The sequence below is a fragment of the Mirounga leonina genome, unplaced genomic scaffold (genome assembly GCF_011800145.1).
Source record: "Mirounga leonina isolate KUSES-001 unplaced genomic scaffold, KU_Mleo_1.0 Mir_115, whole genome shotgun sequence".
NCBI classification, from domain to species: Eukaryota; Metazoa; Chordata; class Mammalia; order Carnivora; family Phocidae; genus Mirounga; species Mirounga leonina.
In genome coordinates, this window is record NW_023270268.1 from 85,165,153 (window position 1) to 85,189,534 (window position 24,382).

The 24,382-nt window shown below is 41.9% G+C and overlaps 2 protein-coding genes across 3 annotated transcripts in view; both read left to right on the plus strand.

Moving 5' to 3' along the window:
• The first annotated feature begins 1,465 nt into the window (after positions 1 to 1,465).
• On the plus strand, positions 1,466 to 7,157 carry SMCO1 (single-pass membrane protein with coiled-coil domains 1). The gene is made up of 3 exons (XM_034990299.1): positions 1,466 to 1,648; positions 5,070 to 5,219; positions 5,644 to 7,157. The coding sequence occupies exons 1-3, from the start codon at positions 1,599 to 1,601 to the stop codon at positions 6,086 to 6,088; spliced, it is 645 nt and encodes a 214-aa protein (XP_034846190.1). The 5' UTR covers positions 1,466 to 1,598; the 3' UTR covers positions 6,089 to 7,157.
• A 6,823-nt stretch (positions 7,158 to 13,980) lies between these two features.
• The window catches only part of RNF168 (ring finger protein 168), a 41,692-nt gene continuing 31,290 nt past the window's right edge, over positions 13,981 to 24,382 (plus strand). For both annotated transcript variants that reach the window (XM_034999909.1, XM_034999910.1), the window contains exon 1: positions 13,981 to 15,019. In XM_034999909.1, the coding sequence (XP_034855800.1) occupies positions 14,719 to 15,019 (301 nt within the window). In that variant the 5' untranslated portion in view covers positions 13,981 to 14,718. The remainder of the gene's footprint in view (positions 15,020 to 24,382) is intronic.

The window sequence follows — 24,382 nt, forward strand, 5'->3', positions numbered from 1 at the left end:
AGAATGGTAGTTTCCAGGACTGAGAGGGGAGAATGTGGAGTTGGTATTTAATGGGTATAGAATTTCAGCTGGGGAAGATGAAAATGTTCTGGAGAAGGATGGTGGTGGTGGTTGGGCAACAGGGTAAATGTTCTTAATGCCACAGAACCATACACTTAAAAATGGTAAAACGTGGCTGAGTTTTGTTTTGTTTTTTGTTTTAAGATTTTATTTATACAGGGGCACCTGAATGGCTCAGATTGTTAAGCATGTGCTTTCAGCTCAGGTCATGATGCCAGGGTCCTGGGATCGAGCCCCATGGTGGGCTCTCTGCTTCTCCCTCACCCTCTGTTGCTCCCCCTGCTTGTGCTCTCTCTCTCTGTCAAACAAACAAACAAATAAATAAATATTAAGATCCTATTAGATGTTTTTTTAATAAATAAAATTGTATTAAGATCTTATTAAATGTTGTTTTTTTCCTCACATGAATTTTTTGCTTAAGGCATATCCACCCATTGTTTCCTGACTGCACCATGTACCTTGCTTTGTGATTTTGCGCACATTACTCCAGTTGGTAATACCCTTCTCTATCTTCTCTGATAATCAGAGACTTACTTTTCCTTTAAGGCTAAGCCCAAATCCTACCTTCAATGTTAGCATTTCTCAATTACCCAAGGCTTTAGTGACTTACTCTCTCATCTATGATTTCTATGGTCTGTACCTATTTGGTGCACAACATTTTATATACATTTTCTTTTTAAGTATATGTCCTGTCTTCCCAATTAGACTTTAAACACATTGAATTCAGGGGTCCTGTTTTATGTCTGTGTTTATTTCCTTATTTATGTATTTATATATATACATATGTATGTATGAATGTATGTATCTATTTTTAGAGAGAGAGACAGCACGACAGAGAGAGGAGAATCTTAAGCAGGCTCCACACCCAGCACGGGGCTCAATCTCACGACCCCGAGATCATGACCTGAGCCGAAATCAAGAGTTGGACCTCTAATTGACTGAGCCACCCAGGCACCCCTGTCTGTTTTTATTTTCAATACTTAATCTAATACTAGAAACTCTCAATAAGTATTTATTAGTTTTATATTTTATATATATAAATATAATAAATTATATTTATTAGTTTCTAAGGATGATTAGATTTTTAGCATTGGTACAATACATCATAGAAAGTCTGGGGATCTCTTTAAACCTAATTTAGATTATAGTTGAATAATGAAGCTGTTAAAATTTGAGAGTAATATTTCCATCAAATTTAACCCTTGTATATAACCATATATACATTTATTGGAATACACACAGAGCCACGATTACATCTGATTGTTTTGCTATGTTGATGTACTATGGCTCATTTTACAAAAGCAAATATGTGCGTTCTAAGACACCTGTGCTCACAAGATGAGTTCTCTGGAACTATATTTGGATGTACAAGCTATTAAAAGCTTCTTGTACTGAGTGACCTTTCAGGCAGAATTAGATCAAATACTCATACTGCTGGTGCCTGTTGCTGAGTGGAAGACAGCAGAAAACCCTGGATTCAAACCTCCATTAGGTTTTTGTTTTCCTTGTTTGGTTTCCTTTCATTTTGCCTTAAGAAGATGAACAATGAGACCACAGCCCTGATATCCTTGAAGGAGGCAATGAAAAGGTTGCTAAGGGCTACAGGGAGGGAGCAAGCATTGCCTGCTTTTCTGGGAAGATGGGTAAGAGAAGAATAAAGAATAAAAATAGGCAAAGAACTATAGACATGCTAATTAGAATTCTGTCTCTGTTTAAAGTGGTTTAAGTCTTCCAGGTTAAAAATATATATAACTAAACAAGAAAGAAAAATTACTCCCAGGTGAATTCCATTCAATTAATGCATGTGCTATATTCTAGGTATACAAAATAAGTAAAATACGGTTTCTGTCCTCAAGGAGCTCAAAGCCTATATGGATAACAGAAGTATTCATAAATACTAGAATGTGATTGACCTTATGACCTTACGATGGTAATGTTCCTAAAGGGCTATGAGAACATGAAGAAAGGATCAATTAATTTTGCCTTTTATACTAGGAAAAGGAACACTTCACAGAGAGACATTTAAGCTGGACCTTAAAGTATGAGTAAAAAGTTATGAGAAAGAAAAATATGGGAAGGAATTCTGGAGTGAGGAAAAGTACTTGGAAGCCACAGAAGCCTGGAATCGTGTGCTGTGTTCAGTCAGCTGCTAGATGTCACAAGTGGTTAGTGACTAGGATATGAGAGGACTGTCAGAAGAAGGGAGCAAAGGGCTAAGGGCTTTATGTTCATCCTCCTGAGGATATCCAATTTGGCTCTAACTGTATCAATGGACAACATAGATAATCAGTTGAGTTACATGAACAGAATTGTGTTTTAGAGGTATATTTCTAGGGATGCCTGGGTGGCTCAGCTGGTTAAGTGTCTGCCTTCAGCTTAGGTCATGATCCCAGGGTCCTGGGATCAAGTCCCATATTGGGCTCCCTGCTCAGTGGGAAGCCTACTTCTCCCTCTGCCTGATGCTTCCCCTGCTTGTGCTTTCTTTCTTCCTCTCTCTCTGACAAATAAATAAATTTTTTAAAAATCTTAAAAAAAAAGAAGCATATTTCTAGAGGATGGATTAGAAGTAGCAGAAATTGAAAGCAAGGATTCAGTTAGGCTACTATAATCCTAGGTCAAAGTGAAAATAGTTATTAACTGGTTTAGTGGTGATGGAGAGGAAGGGATAGTTTAGAGGCATTAATGGAGAGGAAGGAAAAAAAAGGTAAAAATTATTCTGAGATTTCTAGTTCAAGCAATTGAATAGATGGTGATATCACTAACTAAACTGGGGGATTGTAGTAGAAAGCAGACTTGGATTTGCAGACATGTTGTTTAGGATTTATTTGGAATGGTGTGGGAATGCCTTTTGGTGAGAGGCTTCCCAAAAACTGTTAATCATTGTGAACTTTTATACTGACTGACAAGCTAGAGTTTCCCTCCAGAGTTCAACCTAGAGATGACCTATAAGCAATATAGTCTTAAAGGTGTCAAAGTGAATACCAACAGTATGCCAGATGACATTGTTTCGACATGCAAACGGAGACTGCTGCCATATTAGGTCCTGCAGGCTTACACTCCTACGAAACACCACACATTTCATAGAGGGCCTTATCTATATGTAAATAAAATATCCAAAACAGTGAGAAAATTCCACCATAGTAATTTCTGATGATTGGGGTGGTTGGGGGGGATAGTTAGCAGGTTCAGTTTAGGACAGTTGAGTTTGACGTCTCCATCCAGGTGGAGATGCACAAAACACAGTTAAAGATAACAGGTCTAGAGCTTAGGAGAGATGTGGTACCTGAAGCTGAATTAGCCTTGAGATAAAGTGAGGACCAAGAAGAAAAGATGGCCAAGGACAGAACCTGGGCAACTCTAAGAGTATTCAGGTCACTGGGGACTTGGAAGCTCAGGGAAGTGGTATGTGTATTTATCTATCACTTCTTTCATGAAAAACAATGTGGGGGTCTTCAGGCAAGTGAGTTGTGTTGTTTCAGTTCCCTGTGATTCAGTTTGACATAATTCTGGTGCCACAGCGCCCCCTGATGATTAAGGTTGTTCAGAGCTACCCCAAATGCCCATGTTGGGTTACACAGCTCAGCAACTCATTCACATCAGGGATGTGAATCAGATGAGACGTTATTTTATTACTTCTGTCTAAGGCCTTTGCTAGGTATTAGGGGACAGGTATAAATAAAGATGTCTCAGAGGGGCGCCTGGGTGGCTCAGTCGGTTAAGCGGCTGCCTTCGGCTCAGGTCGTGATCCTGGAGTCCCAGGATCGAGTCCCGCATCGGGCTCCCTGCTCGGCGGGGACTCTGCTTCTCCCTCTGACTCTCCTCCCTCTCATGCTCTCTGTCTCTCATTCTCTCTCTCTCGCAAATAAATAAAATCTTAAAAAAAAAAAAAATTTTTTTTTTTTAAAAGATGTCTCAGAAATAGTCTCTGATTCCCTCCCTCCAAAAGCTTACAATTTCATTCATGAAATGCTAACTCTAAAAATAAAGCTGGAGGTGGGGAGTGACAGGTAATGAAGGCAGTCCCTTTGAAAATTAAGTCGGCAGGGTGATCTCCAGGCAGAAAGGCTAGGGAATTCAAGCAAACAGTGGAAATGAGCTTATCCTGAAGGTAGGATAGAATTTGGGCAGTCAAAATAGAGAAATACACCTTATTAAATACTGGTCCCAGCACTAGCTAGCTATGACATTAGGTTTCAATCTTTTGGAGACTCAATTTCTTTATCTGTAAAGTTTATTTATTTTTTTTAGTAATCTCTACATCCATGTAGGGCTTGAACTCATGACCCCGAGATCAAGAGTCTCATGCTCTTCTGACTGAGCCAGCCAGGCACCCCTCAATTTCTTTATCTGTAAAATGATAAAAATGACTGCTTCATTTCTTATGGTTGTTGTGAGAATCAAAGTAATGCTTGTATTTAAAGTACTTCTTTTCAGGGTGCCTGAGTGGCTCAGTCGTTAAGCGCCTGCCTTCGGCTCAGGTCATGATCCCAGGGTCCTGGGATCGAGCCCTGCATCGGGCTCCCTGCTCGGTGGGAACCCTGCTTCTCCCTCCCCCACTCCCCCTGCTTGTGTTCCCTCTCTCACTGTGTCTCTCTCTGTCAAATAAATAAATAAATAATCTTAAAAAAAAAAAGTACTTCTTTTCTTAAAGTAGGCTCCATGCCCAATGTGGGGCTTGAACTCAAGACCCTGAGATTGAGAGTTGCAGGCTCCACTGACTCAGCCAGCCAGGTGCCCCTAAAATACTTTTGAAAATATAAAGTACAATAGAAAAATCAAGACATGGCAGATAATTCAAGTAATCAGACGATTAAAAGGTTTGGCAATATAAGGAATATAGGACGTAGGATGATGGTTAGAGCGAACGGCAAATAGGAACATCTGTTCATCATTTAAGTAGCTGCCCAAATTAATGGCGGTTATAAACAATGTATTAGAGCTTTACCTTAAGGCAAAACTAAGGTTTTGTCCCTTGTCCTAAAGTCCCGCTTGATTCTTTCATCCTATAGAGTAGACCACAAACTCCAAGCTTTAGAAGCACAGTTTAAAGAACTGGACTGCACCAAGGATGGTCTGACCCAGAGATTTGAAGAGCATAGCAAGGCTCTGGCAAGCCAGGCAGCCCAAGATGAGCTGTGGAGAGCAGTTCTGGCAACCAAGTGAGTATCCAGTGAGAAAGAGGTGGAATTATGTGGCTTTGTGAAAGCTTGCAGTGGTCATTCTAAACTTAAACTTCAATGGGTTGTGAAGAAATTATATTTTCAGAGGTCAATTCATTCAAAAAAGATTAATTTGAGCACCCATTGATTCACCAGTACTGCCATATACATCTCGTCACAGTGTCTCTCGTCTGACAGTGTCTTGCTAGCACAGAGATGGGTGACATAACTCCTTTGCTGTCGAGAAATGTGTAGTGTGAGGGGCCTGAGAACGAAGCTATCCCATGTAGTGCAGGCCCTATTCTAAAATATTTTCTAAAATACAACCGCTGGTTCTTCTCGTGGGTTGTATCCTGATAGAATTAGCTTTATGTTTGTACATAAGGAGTTCTACTGATTAAGAAGCTCTCCACATTTTTTGTAGATTCACTTCAATGGAACTGAATATTTTATACAGCTACGTCATCGAAGTACTCATCTGCTTGCACACTCGTGTGCTGGAGAAGCTGCCAGACCTGGTGCAAGGTCTTCCCACCTTAGCCTCTGTCCTGAGACGAAAAGTCAAGAACCAGCGCGTTAGAGTCATGTGGGAGTCTGTCCTGGAGGAGTGTGGGCTGCAAGAAGGAGATATCACAGCACTTTGTACCTTCTTTATTGCCCATGGTAACAAGGCAGAATACTATGGTGCTAAAGTGAGGCAGATGTATATCAGGGATGTCACTTTCCTGATCACTAACATGGTAAAGAACCAGGCTCTGCAGGATAGTTTGCTGAGGGCTGTGCAGGTCATTGGGAAGGGGAAAGCAGCGAGGTCCCCCGAAGAGCAAAAGTCATCCCTAAAAGAGTTGATGCCATCAGTCAGAAGCTAACTTTGATGACCAAGAGATTCTACTTCTAGCAGTTTATCTTGCAAATGGAGAAAAGAAGATGTATGTACAATTTATCACAGGCTTATTTTTATAGCAAAAGTGGGGGGAGCCTTAAACAAACTATGATAAATTGATACAATGGATACTTTCTGTGTAGCAATATAAGAGAATGAAGAAGTTCTTTGTGTAACTGTAAAATGATAAGGAGTTATTACCAAGATGTATTATTTTAAAATATTTCCTATATATTGTTAAGTAGAAAAAAGGGCAAAAACAAACACACACACACACACACACACACACAAGCTAATATATCCATAAACTTCATAAGCTTCTTCTGGAGAGATACATTAGAAAGTAAGAACATTGGTTCTCTCAGGGAAAAAAATGAAGAGGCTAGGGGTCAAAGGTAGGAGGAATTCTTTTCACTGTTACTCCATTTTGTACATTTTGAATTTTGAACCATGTGAATGTACTATATACTAGAAGACAAAAAAACAATAAAAACACCTAATATATATTGTATGTTATGCACTTTCTCTCCAGTACACTACCATAGTTATTTTACACTGGAAAGGGAACTCTTACACATTGACTATATATTAAAGCATCTATTGGGGCGCCTGACTGGCTCAGTTGATAAAGCACATGATTCTTGATCTCAGGGTTGTAGGTTTAAGCCCCATAATGGATATAGAAATTACTTAAAAATAAAATCTTAAAAAAATTTTATTGAACACCAAATGCCATGTACTAGGTGCTGTGAATAACAGAAACATTTAAAAATGTGGACCCTGTCTTCCAGGTAAAGGTTAAGTGCTTATGCATTATTTGGGAGGTACAAATTCAGATTAACCAAAATGAGGTAACATTCTGGAAGGAGTTAGGTAGAGGATTCGAAGTAATACGATATGATGTATTACCTTGCTGGCCCTCTTTGAAAATGAGCCATGACACAGCAGCTTGCTTGGTAGATAAATGCACTCAGTCTTGGAGCATCTGGCTGGCTCAGCTGGTAGAGCATTAGACTCTTGCTCTCAAGGTTGTAAGTTTGAGCCCCATGTTGGGTGTAGAGATGACTTAAAAATAAAATCTTGAGGGGCGCCTGGGTGGCTCAGTCGGTTAAGCGGCTGCCTTCGGCTCAGGTCATGATCCCAGGATCCTGGGATTGAGCCCCGTGTTGGTCTCTCTGCTCAGCAGGGAGCCTGCTTCTCCCTCTGCTCCTCACCTTGCTCACTCTCTCTCACTCTCTCTCAAATAAACAAATAAATAGTAAAAAATAAATAAAATCTTGAAAAAAAAATGCACTTTTTTTTCCTTGTCCTCCCCAGACACACTGGAGAAACCATGCCTTGGAAGGAAGATGGAAAGGGAATTTCTCTGTCATGCTCACTTAGTCTACTGTTTTCAGTTGGCTGAAGTTTGTTCCATGGGGAGTAACTGCCCCCCACCACTCTACTTCCAGGATGCATCATTTAAGTCCTCCCAGCAGCCAGTAGAAAGCCAGTGCCTGCCTTGCTCAGTGCAATGTTTCACTGGAGTCCAGAAGTGGTAGAAAGAGCTAGAGATTCTAGAAATGCAACTGGTCAGCCCCAGGCAGAGCAAGGGACTATGGGTCCACACTTGATCTTAGTCAAAAGGCCGAGAAGCGATGGGACTATGGGTCCAGAAAGTAAACAAGGCCAAGGAAATCTGAGGAAGCACATAAAATGTATCCATTACACAGACATAAATACCTGAACATATAAATTAAAATGTTAAGAGTTAAATAATAAGACTACAGTAAAAACCACTATCAGTAGGCAATACATGATTAGGTGAGTTCAGAGGAGGGTTATCACTGTGTGATTGAAGATTGAGGACTACTTCCTGGAGGAAGCACATTGAATTGATCCTTCAAGTAGGCAAAGCACCAAAGTAACTCATGAGTTAAGATTTCAAACTATGGCCAGAAAGCACAAGATCTGGATGCTAGCGACTAGATCATAGTTGAATGTTTGAAAGGATAATGGGGGGGGCACCTGGGTGGCTCAGTTGTCAGGCGTCTGCCTTCGGCTCAGGTCATGATCTCAGGGTCCTGGGATCGAGCCCCACATCAGGCTCCCTGCTCGGCAGGAAGCCTGCTTCTCCCTCTCCCACTCCCCCTGCTTGTGTTCCCTCTCTCGCTGTGTCTCTCTCTGTTAAATAAATAAAATATTTTTAAAAAAATAAAAGGATAATGGGAGGGGGCTTCTGGGTGGCTCAGTCTGTTGGGTGTCCGTCTCTTGGTTTTAGCTCAGGTCATGATCTTGGGGACATGGGATCCAGCCTCAAATCTGGCTCCACACTCAGCACAGAGTCTGCTTGAGTTTCTCTCCCTCTCCCTGTGCCCCTCTCCACTGCGCTCATGCTCTCTCTCTCTCTCTCAAATAAACCTTAAAAAAAAAAAGAAAGAATAAAGGGGGGTTCCACAGGGAAAAGAAGGTTGGGACCATATTAGGGAGCTGAAATTTTAGGCTAAGGTGTTGATATCATGGACAAGTGGATTGACAACAACAGGTTTCTGAATTCACATTAAAACAAAATGAAAGTTCCCAAAACTCTCTACCAAGGGCCCACACATCCTTGGTTTATCTCCATCTGAAACCATCTGGCCAACCTGAATGGTCTCAGCAAACCCAAAAGACCTTAAAGACTGTATTCACACAGTGATTTTCTTCTCTTCCTCCACATCTATGTAACATTTCCTCAAAAACTCAGGCCTCGGTTTTTTTTCAGGTTGTTTTTTTTCTTTTCTTTTCTTTTCCTTTCCTTTTCTTTTGGTTTTGTTGTTTAAAAATTTTTTCTTATTGTGGTAAAATACATATAACAAAATTTAACACCTTAACAATTTTTAAGTGGACAGTTCAGTGTATTATATACATTCATAATATTGTGCAACCATTACTACCATCCATCTGAAAACAAACTCTGTACCCATTAAACAGTAACTCTCCCAGCCCCTGGCAACGATCATTCTATTTTCTGCCTCTTGGTTTGGTTCTTAAGTACTAGGGATCAATCTATTTCATTCCTGTGGTTTTTCTAGCCAAAACCTACTTTTCTTTTTTTTTAATTTTTAAGTAATCTTTACACCCAGCGTGGGGCCCAAGATCACATGAGATCAAGAGTCGCATGCTCGGGCGCCTGGGTGGCTCAGTTGGTTAAGCGACTGCCTTCGGCTCAGGTCATGATTCTGGAGTCCCTGGATCGAGTCCCGCATCGGGCTCCCTGCTTGGCGGGGAGCCTGCTTCTCCCTCTCCCACTCCCCCCTGCTTGTGTTCCCTCTCTCGCTGTGTCTTTCTCTGTCAAATAAATAAATAAAATCTTAAAAGAAAAAAAAAAAAGAGTCGCATGCTCTACCAACTGAGCCAGCCAGGTGTCCCAAAACCTACTTTTTTCATAGAATTCAAAATGGTAGGATCAGGTGTCAGCACAAGAACTTAGTATCAAAGTGGAAAAACTTATTTCAGAATGCATAAAATGTTAAAATGCTTTTTACCTCCTTTGTAATTTTGATTGTTCTAGATTGAAATTTAATAATACAGGAGTACACCATAAATGATGCACATGACAGCTAAGCCCCAGGATCGAGGCAGCCCTGTAGTTTGTTTTCCAAGCCCTATGAAACTGCTATAGAAATGAATGGATGGGGGCAGCTGGGTGGCTCAGTCATTAAGCATCTGCCTTCAGCTCAGGTCATGATCCCAAGATCCTGGGATCGAGCCCCACATTGGGCTCCCTGCTCTGCGGGAAGCCTGCTTCTCCCTCTCCCACTCCCCCTGCTTGTGTTCCTGCTCTCGCTATCTCTCTCTCTGTCAAATAAATAAACAAAATATATATATATTTTTAAAGATTTTATTTATTTATTTGAGACAGAGAGAATGAGAGAGAGAGAGCACATGAGAGGGGGGAGGGTCAGAGGGAGAAGCAGGCTCCCTGCCGAGCAGGGAGCCCGATGCGGGACTCGATCCAGGGACTCCAGGATCATGACCTGAGCCGAAGGCAGTCGCTTAACCAACTGAGCCACCCAGGCGCCCTAAACAAAATATTTTTTTAAAAAATGAATGAATGGTTTAAAAGGATTATTCACCACGACCAAGTGGGATTTATTCCTGGGCGGCAAGGGTGGTTCAACATCCGCAAATCAATCAATGTGATACGCTACATAAATAAAAGAAAGGACAAGAACCATATGATATACTCTTAATAGATGCAGAAAAAGCATTTGACAAAGTACAGCATCCTTTCTTGATTAAAACTCTCCACTGGGGGCACCTGGGTGGCTCAGTTGTTAGTTAAGTGTCTGCCTTCGGCTCAAGTCATGATCCCAGGGTCCTGGGATCGAGCCCCGTGTCGGGCTCCCTGCTCGGCAGGAGGCCTGCTTCTCCCTCTCCCACTCCCCCTGCTTGTGTTCCTGCTCTCACTGTGTCTCTGTCAAATAAATAAATAAAATCTTAAAAAAAAACCAAAAAACTCTCCACTGTGTAGGGATAGAGGGTACATACCTCAAAATCATAAAAGCCATTTATGAAAAACCCACAGCGAATATCATTCTCAATAGGGAAAAACTAAGAGCTTTACCCCTATGGTCAGGAACATGGCAAGGATGTCCACTATCACCACTGCTGTTCAACATAGTATTAGAAGTCCTAGCCTCAGCAATCAGACAACAAAAAGAAATAAAAGGCATCTGAATCGGCAAAGAAGTCAAACTCTCACTCTGCAGATGACATGATACTCTATGTGGAAAACCCAAAAGACTCCACCCCAAAATTGCTAGAACTCATACAGGAATTCAGCAAAGTGGCAAGATATAAAAATCAGTTGCATTTCTATACACCAAAAATGAGACAGAAAAAAGAGAAATTAAGGAGTTTCTCTCCCATTTACAATTGCACCCAAAACCATAAGACACCTAGGAATAAACCTAACCAAAGAGGGAAAGGATCTATACTCAGAAAATATAGAACACTCATGAAAAAAATTGAGAAAGACAAAGAAATGAAAAACATTCCATGAAAAAAAAAAAAAACATTCCATGCTCATGGATTGGAAGAACAAATATTGTTAAAATGTCTATGCTACCTAGAGCAATCTACACATTCAATGCAATCCCTGTCAAAATACCATCCACTTTTTTCACAGAACTGGAACAAATAATCCTAAAATTTGTATGGAACCAGAAAAGACCCCGAATAGCCAGAGGAATGTTGAAAAAGAAAAGCAAAGCTGGAGGTACCACAATTCTGGACTTCCAGCTCTATTACAAAGCTGTCATCATCAAGACAGTATGGTACTGGCACAAAAACAGGAACATAGATCAATGGAACAGAATAGAGAGCCCAGAAATGGACCCTCAACTCAATGGTCAACTCATCTTCGACAAAGCAGGAAAGAATGTCCAATGGAAAAAAGTCTCTTCAACAAATGGTGTTGGGAAAATTGGACAGCCACATGCAGAAGAATGAAACTGGACCATTTCCTTACACTATACACAAAAATAGACTCAAAATGGATGAAAGACCTCAATGTGAGACAGGAATACATCAAAATCCTTGAGATGAACACAGGCAGCAACCTCTTCAACCTCGGCTACAGCAACTTCTTGCTAGACACGTCACCAAAGGCAAGGGAAACAAAAGCAAAAATGAACGATTGGGACTTCATCAAGATAAAAAGCTTTTGCCAAGGAAAGGAAACAGTCAACAAAATCAAAAGACAACCAACAGAACGGGGGAAGATATTTGCAAATGACATATCAGATAAAGGACTAGTATCCAAAATCTGTAAAGAACTTATCAAACTCAACACCCAAAGAACAAATAATCCAATCAAGAAATGGGTAGAGGACATGAACAGACATTCTTTTTTTTTTTTTTTTAAAGATTTTATTTATTCATTTGAGACACAGAGATACCGAGAGAGAGAGCATGAGCAGGGGGAGAGGCAGAAGGAGAGGGAGAAGCAGGCTCCCCGCTGAGCAAGGAGCCCAATGCAGGACTCAATCCCAGGACCCTGGGATCATGACCTGAGCTGAAGGCAGACACTTAACCATCTGAGCCACCCAGGCGCCCCATGAACAGACATTTCTGCAAAGAAAATATCCAAATGGCTAACAGACACATGAAAGTGCACAACATCACTCGGTATCAGGGAAATACAGATCAAAACCTCAATGAGAAACTACCTCATATTGGTCAGAATGGCTAACCTTAACAAGTCAGGAAACGACAGATGTTGGCAAAGATGCGGAGAAAGGGGAACCCTCCTACACTGTTGGTGGGAATGCAAGCTGGTGCAGCCACTCTGGAAAACAGTATGGAGGTTCCTCAAAAGGTTAAAAATAGAACTACCCTAGGACCCAGCAATTGCACTACTGGGTATTTACCCCAAAGATACAAATGTAGTGATCTGAAGGGGCACCTGCACCCCAATGTTTATAGCAGCAATGTCCATAATAGCCAAACTATGGAAAGAGCCTAGATGTCCATCAACAGATGAATGGGTAAAGAAGATGTGGTGATATATATACAATGGAATATATATATAATGGAATGTTACGCAGCCATCAAAAATGAAATCTTGTCATTTGCAAGGACGTGGATGGAACTAGAGGGTATTATGCTAAGCGAAATAAGTCAATCAGAGAAAGACAATCATCATATAATCTCACTGATATATGGAATTTAAGAAACAAGGCAGAGGATCATACAGGAAGAGAGGAAAAAATGAAAAAAGATGAAACCAGAGAGGGAGACAAACCATAAGAGACTCTAAATCTTAGGAAGCAAACTGAGGATTGCTGGAGGGGAGGGCAGTGGGGGAATGGGGTGGCTGGGTGATAGACACTGGGGACGGTATGTGTTGTAATGAGCACTGGGTATTATATAAGACTGATGAATCACAGACCTGTACCCCTGAAACAAATATTAAAAAAATTAATAACATGATTTAAAAAATAAAAATAAAGAAGAAATGAATGGATGGAAATTAAGATGGACACACTAATGCTTCAGCAAATCTTGACTTTAAACTGCACGAATTGTTCTCTTCCTCATTCTTGAGGCCTCCCCTCCCTTTCACTTGTTTTTCTGTAGAACCTTTTGTTCCAAGAACTGGGTGATGTAGATACTTAGTAATGAGACTTGGATGGCCCATGGCAGCGCTAGTCCTGAGACCACCTTGAAAACATAAGAAACGTGGGGACAGCACGTACCAGATTCCTGTCGAAACTGCCCAGATCCTGTAATGCCTACCGAATCCCTCAACCTTTTGCCCTGGGCGGGCTTGCAGTCTTGGAGGCATCAGCCTGCTGCAGCTTCCTTCGCCCGGCGAAGCAATAAACTATCTTCCTTTATACCCAAGCTCTGTCTTTGCCTTACAAATTTCGGCCCCGGAACACAAGAAGTCAGTTTTGGACAACACTTAGAAGGGAAGGCAATCCTAAAACAAGCCATCCCTAGGCCTCAGACTTCAGAAGGGGTGTGTCAGAGAAGGCACGGGCAGTGCGTGTTAAACTGTATCAAGTTTGCGAATTCTCTGGCCACATCCTTTCTAGGAGATCAACCTAGGAGATGCTTCCTAAGAACTCTAGAAAGCGACCTAAGAGGTTTGGTACAAGATAGCAGAAACAGAATAGTAGCCTGAGGACTAGAATTTTAAGAAGAGGGAAGAATTTTTAAAATTTCTGTTTGGTCTTTAATTTGCCTCGAGGCTTCCCTTTTTCTGCCAGAGATCATCCTCACGACACTCAGGAGTTTCCGCAGCGGAAGGCACTGCAACGCGAGGGGAGGGCCCTCCACCCGGCAGGGGGCGGGCCGGGGCGGGGCGGGCGGCGCTCACAGGACCCGGAAGTCCCGCCCCGCCGAACGTCAGCTGTGTCGGCCCTTGCGTCGTTCTCTGGGTGGGAGGGGCCGTTTGGGTGGGCAGTTGTGACGTCGCTAGACTTGTCGGGTTGCTACGGCACCACTGCTAAGATTAGGTATTTTTGGCGGACCTAAGGAAGGGGACTGTGGGCTCAGAGCGCCGGTAAACGGCTCCAGGTGCACGAAAGCTGGAATGTGGGGGCTCGCGTGCTGCCGCCACAACAACGGTAAAACGGAAGTCCTGCTCCCGCGCAGCTCGGCGTCCGGGCGGAAACAGCGTTCTTCTCGGAGCTGAGGCCCCGAAGCTTCGGGCCTGGGCGGCCTCGGGCTTGGCTGCCGGGAGCTAAGGGAGCACCCTCAGCTGGTAAGAGGGAGGAGGGGACTTGGCGCGTACCTCCCGCCGCGCGGGAGAGCTGGAGCGCACTGCCAGCCTTGCCACAACGGTTGTGTTAATGCCTCGGAGCAGCCTAGGTCTCCCGACGGAAAGGTTCGTTTCCTTACCCGACATTTGTCTTAAACATGGATAAATACGCCGCCTTCCAGAGTAGTCCTGTTTCCCTGGATCGCAGAGCGCCTTTTTGCTTCAAGACGTTATGTGATGCTCCCAGTCTCTGAATTCTGATACGCTGCTGGGCATAATATTAAACACAAAGGTGTTTATTTCCTTCCTTCGTAGTTGGGCCGGAAATAAGATTCTCTCTCTTTCAGGTATTGATGTTGAGCATGCCTTTTTAGCATATTAAAATGGCTGTACCCCAAACCGCCATCCCCTCCTTGTCGGAATGCCAGTGCCGCATCTGTGTGGAAATCCTAATCGAGCCCGTAACACTGCCTTGTAACCACACGCTCTGTAACCCATGCTTCCAATCGACTGTCGAAAAGGCGAGTTTATGCTGTCCCTTCTGTCGCCGCCGGGTCTCTTCGTGGACCCGATACCATACCCGAAGAAATTCTCTTGTCAACATGGAACTGTGGGAATTAATCCAAAAACACTATCCAAAGGAATGCAAGCTTAGAGTTTCTGGGCAGGAGTCAGAGGAAATCGGTGAGTAAAACCCAGCGTGCGTGTTGTCTGAAAAATCAAAATCCTTTAAAAAGTGAATCACCACTAATCCATTTTCGAAAAGGATAAAAAGCCGATTAATACTTGTCTAAATTTTTCTCGGGGATTTGGGTTTTATGGGCCCCAACATGTTGATTGAGGTCGATGGTAACATTTTGTTCATTGTTAGAATGCCCAGGCTGTGTTCAGTTGTTTGTTGGGTTGAAAATGACAACAAAGAAACAAACCCAGAAGAATGGCCCACATGGAGCCTTCAGTCATGGGAAAGTTATATAAATATTCACAGATAAGCAGTAGTCAGTAGAGCAACCCCAGAAGTACAAAAAGCACTGGATTCCTGTATTACTGAACTCCATAAAGAACTGTCAGTTCTTTTCTTTTTTTTAAAAGATTTTATTTATTTATTTATTTATTTATTTATTTATTTACTTACACACAGAACACAGGCAGGGGGAGCAGCAGGCAGAGGGAGAGGAAGAAGCAGGCTCCGTGCAGAGCAGGGGGAGCCTGATGTGGGACTTGATCCCAGGACCCCGGGACCATGACCCGAGCTGAAGGCAGTGGCTTATCCAGCTGAGCCACCCAGAAGCCCCAGTTATTTCCTTAACTTACTTGATTACAGCACTACATCTCCATTCATTTAATTCTTCCCTTAAGCATGCAGTGAACCTCAACTAGCTTTCAGTGACCAGTTCCATCTAGTTCAGTTATTCTTATTTAAAGCCCTCCACCCTGTAGACTCAGCAGCTATTCACTGTGCCCCATACTGAACACTTGACTCTAGCACACTTAATGTGATCAATAAGCCACGCAGTGTTTCTTGTCTAGGCTTTGAATATGGTGCCTGTGCTCTGGTGTACCTGCCTTTTTTTGGGAATTACTTTTATTGTGCTAAATATATATAACATACTTGCCATTTAATGATGTTTTCAACAGTAGTTACACTTTATTAAAACTGCTTTATTGATATCTGCACATAGAATTGATACATTTTAAGTGTACAGTTCACTGGTTTTGGTATTTCACATCATTAGGTTTTTCAGAATTGTAAAATATATATAGCATAAATTTTTTTTTTTTTAAGATTTATTTATTTGACAGAGAGATAGAGAAGGCACACAAGCAGGGAGAGTGGGAGAATGAGAAGCAGGCTTCCCGCTGAGCAGGGAGCCCGATGTGGGGCTCGATCCCGGGACCCCGGGATCATGACCTGAGCCGAAGGCAGACGCCCAACGACTAAGCCATCCAGGCGCTCTTATATAGCATAAAAATTGCCATTTTAACCTTTTAAGTGCACAATTCAATGGCAGTAATTATATTCACAATGTACAACCATCATCACTATGTTTCCAAAACTTTTTTTTTTTAAGATTTTATTTATTTACTTGAGAGAGAGCATGCATGGGGCGGGGCGGGGGGGGTGGCAGAGAGGGAGAGGGAGAAGCAGAGTCCTCGCTGAGCAGGGATCCTGGTGCAGGACTCCATCCCAGGACCTTGGGATCATGACCTGAGCTGAAGGCAGACGCTTAACCGACTGAGCCACCCAGGCATTCCTCATATGGTAATTCTATGTTTAACTTTTTGAGGAACTGCCAAACTTTTCCACGGGGCTGTGCCATTCTGCATTCCCACCTGCAATGTATAATGGTTCCAGTTTCTCCACATCCTCACCAACACTTATCTTCTGGTTTTTTGGTGTTTTTTATTTTTATTTTTAAAATAGCCATCCTAGTAGGTGTGAAGTGGTATCTTAGTATCTGTGTCTTTTTAATTAATTTATTATTTTTAATTTATTTTTCTAGTGTCTGTGTCTTTTTAATTGTGGTAGAGTATGCATCACAAAATTTACCATTTCCACTTTTTAAGCGTACAGTTCAGTGGCATTAAGTATAGTCACACAGGTGTACAATCATCACCACCATCCTTCTCCAGAACTCTTTACATCTTCCCAAACTGAAACTCCATACCCATTAAATAGTAACTCTCCAGTTCCTTCTCCCTCCAGCCCTTTTAACCACCATTCTACTTCCTGTTTCCATGAATTTGACCACTTTAGGTATCTCATATAAGCAGAATCATAGTATTTGTCCTTTTGTGTCTGGCTTATTTCACTTAGATGTCTTTAAGGTTCATCCATATTGTAGCATGTGTTAGAATTTCATTCCTTTCTGGGGCGCCTGGGTGGCTCAGTTGGTTAAGCATCCAGCCCTTGATCTCAGCTCAGGTCTTGATCTCAGGGTCATGAGTTCAAGCCCCTCGTTGGGCTCCATGCCCAGCATGGTGCCTACTTAAAAAAAAAAAAAAAAGAGTTTCATTCTTTTCTATGGCTGAATATTCCCTTGAATGTATTTACCACATTTTGTTTATTAGTGGACACTTGGGTTATTTATACCTTCTGGCTATTGTGAGTAATGCTGCTGTGAACAGTGGTGTACAAGTATTTTTTTGAGTTCCTGTTTTCAACTTCTTTGAGTATGTACCCAGAAGGGAATTGCTGGATCATATGCTAATTCTATGGGGGTTTTTTGAGGGACTGCCGTTCTCTTACATTACCACCAGCAATGTGCAAGGACTCCATTCTTCCATATCCTTGTCAGTACTTGTTACTTTCTTACTTTCTGGGTTTTGCTTTTTTTTTTTTTTTTTAAAGATTTTATTTATTTATCTGAGAGAAAGAGCGTGAGAGAGCACAAGCAGTGGGAGCAGCAGAGGGAGAGGGAGAAGCAGGCTCCCTGCTGAGCAGGGAGCCAGACATGGGGCTTGATCCCAGGACACTGGGATCATGACCTGAGCTGAAAGCAGACGCTTAACCCACTGAGCCACCCAGGCACCCCTGTTTTGTTTTTTTTTAATGGAGCCATCCTAATAGGTATGAGATGCTGTCTCATTGTGGTTTTGATTTGTATTTCCCTAATGACTAATGATGTTGAACATCTTTTCATGTGTTTTTTTTGCCATTTGTATATTTTCTTTGGAGAAATGTTTATTCAAGTCTTTTTCTGCTCATTTTTTAATTGGGTTATTTGGTTTTTTGTTATTGTTGAGTTGTTGGTGTTCTTTATATATTCTAGATGTTAACTCCTTATCAGATATGATTTGAAATATTTTCTCCCATACCATAGGTTGACATTTCACTCTGCTGATTGTGTCCTTTGCTGCACAGTAGTTTTTAAGTTTGATGTAGTCCTATTTGTCTATTTTTGCTTTTGTTGCTTGTGCTTTTGGTGTCATATCCAAGAAATCTTTGCTAAATTTCAATGTCATGAAGCTTTTTTCCTGTTTTCTTCTAGGAACTTTATAGGTCTTATATTTAGGTCTTCAATTCATTTTGAGTTAATTTTTTAAATATGGTATGGGGTAAGGGTCCAACTTCATTTTTTTACATGTAGATACCCAGTTTTCCCAGTGCCATTTGTTGATAAAATGGCTGTTTTAAAGTTTTTAGGTAGTAAATCTGATGTCTGGACCTCCTCAAAAATGGTTTCTATTAGTTTATTTTGTTCCTTTGAATTGTCCATACTTTCTTGTTTCTTTGCCTTGTGTTTTTTTTTTTTTTTGAGAAAATTGGACATTTGTTTTTTTTTTTTAAAGATTTTATTTATTTATTTGAGAGAGAGAATGAGATAGAGGGAGCATGAGAGGGGGGAGGGTCAGAGAGAGAAGCAGACTCCCTGCTGAACAGGGAGCCTGATGCCGGACTCGATCCTGGGACTCCAGGATCATGACCTGAGCTGAAGGCAGTCGCTTAACCAACTGAGCCACCCAGGCGCCCGAAAATTGGACATTTGACTGTAACAGTGTGGTGATACTGTAAGTCAGTCTTCCCTTTCCCCAGAATTTACCTTTTTTTTCTTAAAGATTTAATTTATTTATTTGTCAGAGAGAGAGAGCATACAAGCGGGGGGGGGGGGGGGGGAGTGGCAGGCAGAGGGAGAAGCAGGCTCCCCACTGAGCAAGGAGCCCGATGTGGGGCTCCATCCCAGGATCCTGGGATCATAACCAGAGCCGAAGGCAGACACTTAATGAACTGAGCCATCCAGGCATCCCAGTTTACCATTTTTTTTTTTTTTGATTGTTGAAGGCTGTAATAGTCCATTTGTTTACTAACTTTGCCAAACTATTTTTGTAAAGACTATATGCCTTGTTGTATGTGGTCATCTGTGTCTCTGTGCCTTAGCTTGTTTTCAGTTAGCATTTTGACAGATTTCCTTGCATGTCAGGAGCTAAAAAAAAACAACAAGAAACAAAAAAAAGCACCTTTTTGTCTTGGAACATTGGTTCAGTGCGGAGGCAGTCCTTCAGTTCTTAGCCAGACTTGCACTGAGCCTAGGGAATCAGCCCAAGGTGAAAGTTTGGGGGTCTTGTGTGTTTTTGGAGCTTGTGTCTTCCCTGGGTATGCTCTACCCCCTCCAGAACCGGTGTCCCATTCTCAGAATGTAGATATCCTTCAAGACTGCCACTACACTGAGGAGGAGGTGGGCAAGAGTAAAAATGCCACAAAACTTTCCTACTATTTTGAAGTTGCCTTTTTCTTGCTTCACTATTTTCTTGGTTGCTGTAAACCTTTGTTTTCCAAAGTTCTGACAATGTTGGCTCTGATAGTTTCTGCTTGGTTTTTCTTATTTCTATGGAGGGATGAGAGCTTGGAGCTGCCTGCTCTGCCATTTTGCTGACAGCTCTCCATCAGCCTTCTCTTAAGTGCTTATCACTGACATTTGTGTTATTTTCTCTTTTTTTTTAATAAAGATTTAATTTATTTATTTGAGAAAGAAAGGGGAAAAAAACCACGAGAGTAGGGGAGGGGCAGAAGGAGAGGAAGAAGCGGGCTCCATCCCAGGATCCTGAGATCATGACCTGAGCTAAAGGCAGACGCTTAACCAACTGAGCCACCCAGGTCAGGTGCCCAAACTGGTGTTATGCTTGGACTTCTCCACATTCGGTTCTAAATAAACCTATTTTCTTTGCGGGAGATCTTTGGAGCTCTCAGTTCTTACGGTCTGCCTCTTTCCCTGGGCAAAATCTGAGTCAGTGCTCTAGACCTAGAGGCAGAGACAATGGCTGGCTTCTCTCTTTATGAATAGGACAGATGGCTGGCATAGTAGCCTCCAGTCTTCTTGGCTTGCCTGCCCTAGAAACTTTGCCCTATGAATGAACTGTGATGAGGGCAATGGGGCCCTAGTATTCTCTACCTGCTGTGCCTAGGGTAATGCTTCCTTTCTGTGCATATGAAGTGGATGGAGGAAGGGAGCCCACAGTCTCTCAGGTCCACTTACCTGGAATTCAGCCTCTGCAACAGTGAGCTGGAAGGGATAAGACATGCTGGCAGTTTGTTCCTCCCAGAGGGATGCCATAGCCCTATACCAGGAGCTGGGGAGACATGGAGCCCTGGCTTGGCCACCCCACTTGGAGTGGAGCCTCCATCTTGTTTAGCTTGGTAGTGGGGGTTGGGGGGAGGTTGTGGCTCAAGTGCCGAAGATTCTCATTTTTCTTACTGAGATTTAGTAAATTTGGGGGAAATATTTCTTCATTTGCTGTATGTTCCTAGGACAGTTTCCAGGGATTTTTATATGACCAGTTATTTATACCATTCTCCAGTTGTAGTTGTTTTGTTGAAGAACTGGTCTACAGATCTCCTCACTTTAGTGTTCTGGATGTTAGTTCTCCTTGCTTTGTTTTTCATATAAATTATATTTAAGTATAAGATACATACAAAAGTGTACAAATCAGGGACTCCTGGGTGGCTCAGTCAGTTAAGTGTCCAACTCTTGATTTTGGCTCAGATCATGATCTCAGGGTTGTGAGATGGAGCCTGCTTGGGATTCTCCCTCTGCCCCTCCCTCCCCTGCCCAAGTGCATGTGCACATGCTCCAGCACGCTCTTTCTCCCCACCTCCTCTCCCTCTTTAAAAAAAAAAAAGTGTACAAATCATAAATCTGTAGTTCAGTGAGTTTTTGAAGTGAAAGTGTCTATATAACCAGCATTCAGGTCAAGACCCAGAACTTTACCAGAATGCCTAAGTTCTCCTTGTGGTCCAGTCTAGTCACTTGCCATCCCGGTAACTCCTGTTCTGATGTGTAACACCATAGATTGCTTTTACCTGTTCTGAACTATTTATTTATTTATTAGATTTTATTTATTTATTTATTTATTAGATTTTATTTATTTATTTGACAGAGAGAGAGAGAGAGAGAGAGCAGGAACACAAGCAGGAGGAGTGGGAGAGGGAGAAGCAGGCCTCCCGAGGAGCAGGGAGCCCGATGTGGGGCTCGATCCCAGGACGCTGGGATCATGACCTGAGCCGAAGGCAGACGCTTAATGACTGAGCCACCCAGGCGCTCCTGTTCTGAACCTTTTAAAAATGGAATCTTGTATCTTGTGTCTGACTTCTTTAGCTCACCATTATATTGGGAGATTGATCCATGATATATGTGATGCAGTTTGTTTTCATTGCTGTATAGTACTATGTTGTGTGGATATTAAATAGTGAAAGCAATGGAAAATTCTGTGTCCATTGATACTGGGCATTTTGGGCTGTTATGAATAGTGCTGTAACATTTTTATACTTGTATTTTGGTGAACATATGTCTCCATTTCTGTTGGATATATTCATATATCTAAGCATAGAATTTGGGGGTCACAGAGTGTGAATAAAAAGTTAAATCCTGGGACTCCTGGGTGGCTCAATACGTTAGTGTCTGCCTTCGGCTCAGGTCACGATCCTAGGATCCTGGGATTGAGTCCCACGTCAGTCTCCCTGCTCTGCAGGAAGCCTGCTTCTCCCTCTGCCTGCCACTCCCCCTGCTTGTGCGTGCTCTCTTTCTCTGACAAGTAAATAAAATCTTAAAAAAAAAAGTTAAATCCTTTCCTGTGCTAGATGAGAATCCATCCTTTGATTAAATCTCTAGTTTTATTTTCCCCAAAACCTGAGGGTAAGAATGTTAATGATGTTACTAGGCAACATTGTTTAATGGGAAATATGATCCTCAGCTGACAAATTGCCCCTCTATTGGAAGGAATTATAAATACTGATTGGGATATTGTGCTTTATGCTCCTCTGAGCACAGTGACCATTGTAACTGAGCATGTTCCTTGTGGGGAACCTGTGCCTTTATTGTTGCTGTAAGAAATGTTGGTTGTTGTAGAGCAAGAATTATCTGGCTTCCTGGCTCTCATGCTGTTAGATTAATGCCAAATGTGGTCCTGTGGTCATTTTCTGAGTTTAAATGTTTAGTACAGCCTAAGACTACCCCATGGTGGGTGTTACAGGTAGGGTAGGCCTTAGGAGATCTTGCCAAACAGTTTTCCAAAGTGGTTTTACCAATTTATACTCGTACCAGTAGTGTATGAGAGTTGTAGCTGAACCACATTCTGGCAACACTTGGTTTTACTTTGTTTCTTTTTTAAATTTTATTATGTTATGTTAGTCACCATACAATCCATCATTAGTTTTTGATGTAGTGACCCACGATCCATTGTTTTCGTATAACACCCAGTGCTCCATTCAGTACGTGCCCTCTTTAATATCCATCACCAGGCTAACCCCTCCCCCCAACCCCTCCCCTCTAAAACCCTGTTTGTTTCTCAGGTCCATAGTCTCTCATGGTTCATCTCTCCTTCCAATTCCCCCCCCTCATTTTTCCCTTCCTTCTTCTAATGTCCTCCATGTTATTCCTTATGTTTCACAAATAAGTGAAACCATATGATAATTGACTTTCTCTGCTTGACTTATTTCACTTAGCATAATCTCCTCCAGTCCCATCCATGTTGATGTAAAAGTTGGGTATTCATCCTTTCTGATGGCTGAGTAATACTCGATTGTATATATGGGCCACATCTTTTTTTTTTTTTAAGATTTTATTTATTTATTTATTTATTTATTTATTTATTTATTTATTTATTTATTTGACAGAGAGAGACACAGCGAGAGAGGGAACACAAGCAGGGGGAGTGGGAGAGGGAGAAGCAGGCTTCCCGCAGAGCAGGGAGCCCGATGCTGGGCTCGATCCCAGGACCCTGGGATCATGACCTGAGCCGAAGGCAGATGCTTAACGACTGAGCCACCCAGGCGCCCCTGGGCCACATCTTCTTTATCCATTCATCTGTTGAAGGGCGTCTTGGCTCTTTCCATAGTTTGGCTATTGGGGACATTGCTGCTATGAACATTGGGGTGCATATGGCCCTTCTTTTCACTACATCTGTGTCTTTGGGGTAAATACCCAGTAGTGCAATTGCTGGGTCATAGGTGCTCTATTGTTAAATTTTTGAGGAACCTCCACACTGTTTTCCAAAGTGGCTGTACCAACTTGCATTCCCACCAACAGTGTAAGAGGGTTCCCCTTTCTCCACAACCTCGCCAACATTTGTTGTTTCTTTCCCTGTCCATTTTTGCCATTCTAACTGGTGTAAGGTGGTATCTCAGTGTGGTTTTGATTTGGATTTCCTTGATGGCTAATGATGATGAACATTTTTTCATGTGTCTGTTAGCCATTTGTATGTCTTCTTCAGAGAAGTGTCTTTTCATCTCTTCTGCCTCCTTTTTGACTTGATTATTTGTTTTTTGGGTGTTGAGTTTGAGAAGTTCTTTATAGATCTTGGATACCAGCCCTTTATCTGTAGTGTCATTTGCAAATATCTTCTCCCATTCTGTGGGTTGCCTCTTTGTTTTGTTGACTGTTTCCTTTGCTGTGCAGAAGCTTTTTATCTTGATGAAGTCCCAAAAGTTCATTTTTGCTTTTATTTCACTAGCTTCTGGGATGTATCTTGAAAGAAGTTGCTGTGGCCGATGTCAAAGAGGTTACTGCCTATGTTCTCCTCTAGGATTTTGATGGATTCCTGTCTCACATTGAGGTCTTTCATCCACTTTGAGTTTATCTTTGTGAATGGTGTTAGAGAATGGTCAAGTTTCATTCTTCTGCATGTGGCTGTCCAATTTTCCCTGTTTCTTTTTTTTTTTTTAAGAAATTTTGGTAGTATACTTATTTTTTTCAGCATTTTATTATGAAAAAAATTTTTATGAAAAATGTTAAACATACAGAAAAGTTGAAAGAATTTTATAGTGAACTCTCATATACCCATAACCAGATGTGACAATATTTTATTTTTATTTTTATTTATTTATTTTTAAAGATTTTATTTATTTATTTGTTAGAGAGAGAGTGAGAGAGCACAAGCAGGGGAAGCAGCAGGGAGAGCAGGCAGAGGGAGAAGCAGGACCCTGGGATCTTGACCTGAGCTGAAGGCAGACGCTTAGCTTACCGAGCCACCCAGGCATCCCGACAGTATTTTCTTTTTTTCTTTTTTCTTTTCTTTTCTTTTCTTTTCTTTCCTTTCCTTTCCTTTCCTTTC

What these genes read in the sequence shown, in the direction of transcription:
- SMCO1 (XM_034990299.1), top strand. Translation starts at nt 1,599, where the DNA reads ATGAACAATGAGACCACAGCCCTGATATCCTTGAAGGAGGCAATGAAA. An exon ending in TTGAAGGAGGCAATGAAAAG is followed by an intron (nt 1,649 to 5,069) that starts GTTGCTAAGGGC and finishes TTCATCCTATAG; the next exon opens with AGTAGACCACAAACTCCAAG. An exon ending in AGAGCAGTTCTGGCAACCAA is followed by an intron (nt 5,220 to 5,643) that starts GTGAGTATCCAG and finishes CATTTTTTGTAG; the next exon opens with ATTCACTTCAATGGAACTGA.